This window comes from Pinus tabuliformis, chromosome X, assembly GCF_031772625.1.
Source record: "Pinus tabuliformis cultivar Carrire ecotype Pingquan chromosome X, CPIR1, whole genome shotgun sequence".
In the NCBI taxonomy this organism is placed as follows: domain Eukaryota; kingdom Viridiplantae; phylum Streptophyta; class Pinopsida; order Pinales; family Pinaceae; genus Pinus; species Pinus tabuliformis.
The window spans coordinates 312,869,387-312,878,586 of record NC_142308.1 but is presented as its reverse complement, the minus strand read 5'-3'; the positions used below and the strand labels follow the sequence as shown (position 1 = coordinate 312,878,586).

Here is a 9,200-nt window from a genome sequence, read left to right as displayed (position 1 = left end):
GTAAGTGCTTTGATGTTTCTTATAAATTGATGTCCTATCATGCTTGACAACCTAGTTATATGAAAAAAGAAAAAAGGAAAAAAAACTTTATGTATACATATTTACATGAACAAAAAAATAAGTAAACAAATAATAAATAATACTAATGTTCCTAAAAAAGTATAATGCAAATTCATCTTAAACAAGGATTTATCAAACAAAATGTGTGATCCAATTGTTAGAGTGTAATCTTTTTATCATTTAATATGAATGAATTAATACATGACATAGAATAAAAATGACAACAAAATTTACTCGAGAAATTTTACCAAACTAAGTGATTGATAGATTTAGATTTAAAACTGATCTATTTTGACTTTTTTGTTAAACCCAAAAATATAAACATATTGCATTAAGAAATGGAAGCTTCAATATATCTTGAATTGATTTTGACAAAACATTCAAAATTATTTTTTGAACATTGTATTAAAATACTTATGGATTAAATTTCTTAATATTTGTTATCATTTAAGATAGAGGAATTAATAAGTAACATGAAATTAAATGATAACAAAATTTACACTTTAAGAAATTTTAATTCCTTAGATGTTTGATAGATTTAGTTTTAAAATAGATTTATATTAAATATTAAACCAAAAACATAAATACGTTAGAAAAATAAAAATAAAAACATCAATATATCTCGATTTCATTCTAAATAAATGTTCAAAATTATTTTTAAAACATTGTACTAGAAATTTATAACAACATTAATCTCCAACAAATATTAACAAATATATTTTAACAAATATTTCCAACTAGCATTAACATTAACAAATTAAAAAAATTTCAAAATATAAAATAATTAAACCACAACCGTCATTAAAAATAAAAAAATATAATCCCATTGCATTGTTGCGGATCAAAATATTTTTAAATTAGCATATAGGAGCTACTTCAAATAGTTGACTTAGTTGACCTTATTCTTCTATGAAACCTTTTTTCAGCAAAAAGAAAACACTGCATTTATATCAATAGGTATAAACCAGTGTATTTGTCCAAAGAACATATAAACCAGTGTATTTGTCCATATAACATGTAACATTCAACTCTATCTCATCATCTTTAAATAAGAAACTGTAACATTCAACTCTATCTCAACATCTTTAAACAAGAAATATATTATTAGAAAAATATAATTGTTCCTCTATTTAAAACATATATATACTTCATCATCTAAATCTACAGTGATCCTTATCCTTCTAGGAAGCCTTATTCTTCTACGATAGACGCCTAAATATTTGTGAAATCAATAATGATTCCAAAATATTAGGTTAAGCCCCGGACATTGCAGGATTACTTCAGAAAATTAGCGTTAAAAACTGTCACCGATAAAGCCCCCAGGAATGATTAACAACAGAGATTCCTCCATCAACAACAAGGTTATGCCCGCTAACATACTTAGCCTCATCGCTCGCCAAATACAGCCCAGCCTCCGCAACATCCTCTACTTTAAGAGTCGGCCCCTGTAAGTTGCCCATTCTGTTGCAAAAGCCCTCTATGGTGGCCTTCTCCGTTTCAGAAATAACCGAGGAAGAATCGCCGCCCCTTCTCATCTGCTTCACTGAAAATGGCGTCGCTACACCAGCAGGAGAGACAGCGTTCACCCTGATCCCATATTTCCCCAGCTCTGCTGCACCGTTTTTAGTGAGCCCTATCACTGCGTGTTTGGAGGCCGTGTATGAGTATGGGGCAGATCCTCCTACTATACTTGCAAGGCTGCTGGTTGAGATTATGCAGCCCTTCTTCCTCGGAATCATCACCCGGGCCGCGTGCTTAATGCCCAGCATCACCGCTCTTACGTTTACGTTCATTACTCGATCGTATTGCTCCATGTCGTACTCCTCAACCCTCTGAAACGAAAGGGCATCGTTGATACCGGCGTTGTTATACATGATATCCAGCTGACCGTGTTTCTCCATGGCCAAATCCACCACAGCTTTGACGTCTTCCTCTTTGCTTACATCGCAATGCGCGTAAGTTGCAGAGGGAGAAAGGGATTCTGCAAGTTTTTGGCCGACTTCATCTGCAAGATCTGCAATTATGACTTTGGCTCCGTGCTTTGTGAAGAGCCGAGCAATGGCTTCCCCGATTCCCATGGCTCCTCCTGTTATAATCGCAACCTTACCCTCCAGTCTGCATTAACAGATTATTTGTTCGGAATTAGTTATTCAGTTACTTTTTCCTAAATTAACAACCCTGCTAACACTATAAGAACATATATACAAAATTCAATGATGTATAGCCTGGGTGCTGGGGAGAGTTTAATGATAACCTCCCACCAAGTTTCAGTCGTAGCATGACATGACTTTGTTGTAAAAGCTTCGATAGTTCGGAAAGTTTAATGATAATTTGTCATTAAAGTTTCAGTCTCATGACATGATTATGTTGTAATATTTTGAAAAATATTATATCTATAGATATGTTGTAATACTCTGAAAAAAATTATATCTACAGTTTCTATCAGAAGATTTCCTTATTACTGAAAAAACATATATAAAAAAAATTGCATTCTGAAAATAAAAAACTGCAGATTAAACGTGAATCAATAAATTCAAACAAATATAATAACATAAATTCAGGAAATTGCATTCTGATCTACTGTGATTACCGTCTCTCTGATCCATTCGAGCTCAGTTTACTAACACAAGCAGCGATTACATTCACTTCCTCGTTAGACATGGCTGGAAATCTGGCAATCAGATGACGCAGGAAGGAAATTACTCCCAAACACAAATAATAACTCCCAAAGACAAATAATAAATAGAAGAAGAAGCAGACTGTATTGTGTAGAAGCAGGCCCAGCGGGGGCTCTTAAACCCAGAAGATAACCTTGGGCCTCTCCATAAATAACCAATAAAATGTTTTTTTTTGTTTTCCACCGTAACACCATGCCAAATCTCAGGTATCTCTAACTCAACCACTGAGCCGGTGACTTTTAATAATAGACATATTTTAAACCGGTGACTTTTAATAATAGACATATTCATGAAAATTGCACCGGTGACTTTTAATAATAGACATATTTTAATGACTTGATTTGGACCAATTAAAATAACTCTTTCAGCTTATATATGATTTTTTTATTAGTATTGTTTTTGTTATTAAAATTGGTCAAATTTGTATTAACAAAAAAAAATTACAAATCTAAAATCTATATTAAATATTTTTAATTACTAATATATATAATTTTTTTTTATATAATATAAAGATAATTGATATTGAAATATTTTATTTTTTATTTATATTTATATATTAAAATATTAATACATGTCCTAATCTTATTTAAAAATTGAAAACATATTTTATGTATTTAAAATATTATAGATCAATTCTATATTAAAAAATGAAATACAATTTTTCTTTAAAAAATATATCCATAGAATCAAATCTATCTTTATATATATATATATATATAATCTATATTAAACTATTTCTTTTCCTTTATATAATATGTACATAATTTATATAATTGACATTAAAATATTTTATTGATGATTCATATTCTACACATTACCATGTTAATACATGTCTTAATCATATTTATATAATTATTTTTGTTATAAATATTATTTAAAATATTTTATATATATAACAAAATTTATTATTAATATTTAAAATATTACCTACCAACTCTATATTAAAAGATGAATGACTTACCAATCTTTCTATAAATTATTATTTTGGCATAATAAATGTTCCATTCCATAAATGTTTGAGACGCGACAATAAACTAAACTATTTATTTGTACAAAGCAACCCAAAACAACTCGAAAGGTTCCATTTCATAAATATTCATAATTGCAGGGAAAGGTTCCATTCCATACAATTATCGATATCCACGTATAACTTTGAAGTGCGGAAAGGTTCAATTATTGGAATGGTTTATATTTTCCAGTCAGTCTATGTAATTGAGCTCTGCTACAAATAGGTGCGTTAAAGATGTGAACAAAAAGTCATTCGAACATTAAATAGGAACGTTAAAGAGGTGAAGAAAACACTGTTTGAATATTAAATGCGTGCATTAAAGAGGTGAACAGAAAGCTTTTTGAATATAAATAAGTTCGTTAAAGAGGTGAACAAAAAGCTGTTTGAATATTACTTGAGTCAAAGAGGTGAACAAAAAGTTGATTGAATATTAAATAGTTGAGTTAAAGTGGTGAACAAAAAGTTGTGTGATTATTAAATGTTGCTTCGAGTTGTGAATATATTATAACTAATTTAAATTTGACTATACATGCTTATGATTTGTGTTTTTAAATCATTTAGTTTTAAAGAATAGTTTAAATATTTTATTTTATATATTGGAGGAAAGATGTCTAATATTGTGTAGAATCAGTGATTAATATAGAATTGGTTCCACTAAACTACAAAAAGTTGAGACTTTTGCAACCAATATTTAAACAAAGATAAATAACCTTAAGTGCAAATAAGTATTAATTTATGTCCAAAATTTCCTAAAACATTGACTGGGCCCACAATCGTCCATAAATAGTATCTTAATACTTAAGAGTGCAAACCATATTGACCCAACTAATAAAGAGATAAAACCATAAATCCTTCCAAAATGGTCTATTCCAGAAGTACAGAGTAGCAGTCACTTCAACCCCCACTCATCAAACTGAAGCTTTGTATCCCAAATAAATATCCATACCTACACATAATAAAAGTGAATGTATGTCAGCCATAACTGCTATGTTGTTCAACATTTGAACCTCGTTCAATAAATGACACCCAACCCAATAACATTTAAACCCACTTTGTTCAATACATGACCCCCAACCCAATAACTTCAATAAATGATACCCAACCCATTCTATTTCTCATTAAAACAGATCAAGGCACATGGATCAACAAATAACAAATTCTCAACCATTGGATCACATCAAATTAAATCCAAATCAAACATTCAAAATGAATTCATTACAATCCATGTCCATCCTTACCACCAATTAAATTCAAGTGCCAAAAACTATAAAAGAAGTTCAACCACTGCTGAAGTTGCATGTTATGCTTTCAAACTATTCACCAACCTTGAAGAAAAAACATCACAGAACAGTTGCCAGTATATCCAGGTTAGTTATATCAATTACAACACATTTTTCTTACAATTCTATTTTCATTTCGCACAGTTCTTATAGTTTTAGTTTTAAGTTCTTACAGATTCAGTTTTAGTTACAGTTTCAATTCTTACAGTTTTAGTTTCACCAACCTTATGCTTATGCTTTCAAACTATTCACCAACCTTGAAGACAAAACATCACAGAACAATTGTCAGTATATCCAGGTTAGTTATATCAATTACAACACATTTTATTACAATTTTATTTTCATTTCTCACAGTTCTTACAGTTTTAGTTTTAAGTTCTTACAGATTCAGTTTTAGTTACAGTTTCAGTTCCATGAAAATCAACACACAGCCTAGGTTATTCTCTCTTAGGTCCATAATGATTATTTTAAGGGATGGATAAAGACAAATAGTATAGAAAGCTAATGGGACGATATTAATAGTATCAAGTTGGTAAATTAAAAAAAAAACTAGTAGATGAGACAAATTAATGTAGAAAACAACTCTAGTTAGTACATGAAGAGAAACAGGGTGTTGCTTGGTGCCTTTAGCACATCAAGAATCTCATGTTTAAATACAGAAGAAACATGCAACAATAAAAAGTTGAGTGAAAAGAGAGGAACATGTTGAATGGGGATTTGGACAAAGAAAGCGTGAAGGACCGCTTAGGTAACATAACACATTGAAGGGATTAAGACAAGATGGTAGTCTGACAAGGAATGATGTAGGGATTCAAACAAAATGCAGCAAAATGTAAGAAGTATGCCTGCAAAATGTTCACCCACATTGACGTGAATATGGAACTGCGATTCATGTACATGGATTTCAACTAAGCCCACCTTTGAAGTAAAGATATTCCACAAGATAGATGGTTGAAGATACATCCATATAGAGCTTGTTTTTCCTGTTTTAAACCTTTAATGTCGTTGAGACGTTTGGACCCATTACCCAGGTAAAGGCTTCTCATTCATATTTGAACAAATTAGATATCCTATCCACAATGAAAAAACAAACCTAGAGACAAAGTTTCAAATACATTTCTATCTCTACTGAATGTAAAAAATGCGTTTATAGGATACCACTCCAAATATCAGAGTACATAGCATAAATGAGGTTAGAAATTCCATGCATCTCTGTGAAATTAACATTCGAAATTTAGCATTTTTTATATGATTTATGAATTAACACACCAAACTAGATTATTCTGAGTTCTCTCTTAGGTCCATAATGCTTATGTTAAAGGATAGATAAATATTAAAGACTAACAAGAAATGTAATGGGACTATATTAATAGTTTAAAGTTGGTAGATAAGAACAAAGAACTGGTAGATGAGACCCATTAATAAAGGGAACAACTCTAGTCAGTAGATGAAGAGAAACAGGGTGTCGCTTGATGCCTTGAGCACATCAAGAATCTCGTGTTTAAATTACAGAAGCAACATGCAACAATAAAATGTTGAGTGAAAAAAGAGGAACATGTTAAATGGGGATTTGGACAAAGAAACCCTAAAGAATCACATAGGTAACATAACATATTGAAGGGATTAAGACAAAATGAGAGTCTCACAAAGAATGATAATAGGGATTCAAACAAAACGCAACAAAATCTAAGTATGCCAACAAAATATTCACCGACATCAACGTGAAGATTGGACTAAGAGCTACCATCCTTCCTGGAGTCAATGTAAGCACAAAAATGTACATGCAAGATCCATTAAGAAAAGATGAGCATGTGGTTCACCTCATTTACATATAGAGAGGAAGTTGAAAATCAGCATAACTTGAAAATCCCCCAACTTTTAATGGTAGCACCTTAGGTACTGCAGTAGAAGTTTGGTTGTTTGGACATTTCTCTAGTCACATGAAGGCTAAAATAGCAACTTATCATAAGACATGATGCAAAAATATGTAGGAACATGATGATCAACTCATTTGAAATCCGTTTACCCATAATTTCACAAGGCAATTTCTTTCTGAGAATCATTTTTAACAAAAGCTTAATGAAATTTTATAATAAGAAACAAAAACTATGGCCCAATTGGAAAATAAGCATAGATTTATTGTCCTTGTGTTGGCTATAAAATAGATCAAAAGCTTCAAATGAGTTGCTTAAGTAGTGGTCAACTATTGCAATACAACTTTGGGTGTTGGAACCGAAAACCTTATATGAGGTCACCAATACACATCATCAAGACTAATGGTAGCATAAACAAGACCTGCAAAATAAAGTGAAGAAAAAGTTGAAAGGAGAAAAGGAAAAGGGGGTTTAGATCATTCTTGAAATATGATCAGAAAGAAAACGAAACAATGTAAAAGGAAGAAAATAACATAAACAAATGAACAAGAAGCAGTGGAAGGGCCCTATTGGAAGGTTGTTGTACACAAGGGGAAACCTATCAGAATGAAGGACCATAAAGAAGGCATAACCAACCTCAAACTATTGCAAATGTGGCAAAAGCTACATGTGGCAAGGAAGATTTTTGAAGAATTGAAGAAAAGCAAAAATAGAACCAAAAGAGTTGACGCTTAGTAAATTCTTTGACCAATCACTTTCTATACCCCAGAACCACCTGCTATAGATAGCTTTCTTTCCTATTATGCTAAAGGATGATCAACATTGAAAAGAAGAAATGGCAATAGGAACTGAGGCTAGTTATCCATGTAATGAAAATTTGTCAACTAGATTGAATACATGTCCATATTTTACATATTATTCAAAAAGGATCTTATGATGCGAGTTCTGATGAACTAGAACTAGAACTAGTGGGAGGAACCAGAACTAAGTTGAACTTAGAACTTAACTAGATGTTTAACTGAATGGGAGACTGGTCTGAAGACCTACAAAAGAAACACTCTAGTTCACTGAAGGTGACACATGCATGCACCCTCTACCAAACAACAACCTATATTTCTATCCAACTGCACCCTCATTACTCCTATTCACTATATCTAATTTGATATATGAGGTCAATAATTACTCAAAACTTTACAAATTAATAATATGCTTTCCCGATTTAAGAAAAAGGCATGGCCTCTCTTATATATGTAGACAAGATAAAAATACAAGTTGTAGTTGAAATGAATGTTTACATGATGATGAGCCCCAAAAATGGATAATTATATGGGCTCATTCAGCCTCCTAATTCGACTTAATCCACCATTCTCATTAGTTTATTGCATGTTTTTTATTATATTTATGCTAATAGAGCGAATTGGGTTAGTCATTATGCCAACAAGTATAATGGGTGCTTTGTGCATATTTTTAGTCAATTTTGAGACAAAATCAAAGGTTTAAATGAGCACTTGGCAGCCAAATTCGTGGAGAGGATTTTTAGGAAGGTGTCCCCTTCATTTATGGGCCCTTACCTCAAATTCTTCACCATCAGCTCGAAGTTCAAGAGCCACCACATCAATTATCACAAGGGCAACCGAGCAAGGGTTAGTAAAGGTGCTGTTAAGTACAAGTTTTGGCAACCGAGTTCCTAAAGTTTAGGAGGGCTGTTGGGGTCCTCAATTTGTATAAATAAGAAGGCTTGGGGCGTCATTTTAGTTAGTCACTTTTTTGGCAGAAGTTAGCTAGTTGGCAGTTCGATTTTAGTCATTTTTTAGGCAGTAGGTTAGCTCTACATTTCAACACATTTTCAAGTTTTTCCTTATAGACAGTTTTGATGTAACTATTATTTCTTGAGCAATAAAGATGAATCCAGCTTTGCACCAGCTCTAATCTTTCTCAGGAGGCTGTAGCTCTTGGGGTTGGGCCCAACCCAAGTGCCCAGTACTTCCTTTGTTTACCTTTATGTGTTTTTGCTGCATTCTTAGAATAAAATCTACTATTTAGATTTAAATCGTTTTTTGTTATTTAGATTGCTTTTGATGATTAAAATGGCTTTTCATGTTCAGATTGATTTGATAGGTTAATAAAAGAGAATATCTTTAGAAAAAGGCTATCAAGCACCTCTGATCTCACCTCTCCCTCAGTGGGATTATGAGCTAGGACCAAGGTGTCCTTGCTGCCACCAAAAACAATGTTTTTGCTTCATCATGCGATTATTAGTGTTAGATTCTTATTTGCAGAAGTTGATACCAGTTGTGAT

At 32.0% G+C, this 9,200-nt stretch overlaps 1 protein-coding gene across 1 annotated transcript; it reads right to left on the bottom strand.

The window, feature by feature from the left end:
- Nucleotides 1–1,158: 1,158 nt before the first annotated feature.
- Nucleotides 1,159–2,855, bottom strand: LOC149139671 (momilactone A synthase-like). Its single transcript, XM_089448601.1, has 2 exons — nt 2,651–2,855; nt 1,159–2,175 (listed from the first exon to the last, which is right to left on the bottom strand). The coding sequence occupies exons 1-2, from the start codon at nt 2,719–2,721 to the stop codon at nt 1,365–1,367; spliced, it is 882 nt and encodes a 293-aa protein (XP_089304727.1). The 5' UTR covers nt 2,722–2,855; the 3' UTR covers nt 1,159–1,364.
- Nucleotides 2,856–9,200: the final 6,345 nt, after the last annotated feature.

Coding starts and splice junctions, on each gene's coding strand:
- LOC149139671 (XM_089448601.1), bottom strand. CDS start 2,721: ATGTCTAACGAGGAAGTGAATGTAATCGCTGCTTGTGTTAGTAAACTG. Junction 2,176..2,650: donor TCGAATGGATCAGAGAGACG/GTAATCACAGTA, acceptor CTGTTAATGCAG/ACTGGAGGGTAAGGTTGCGA.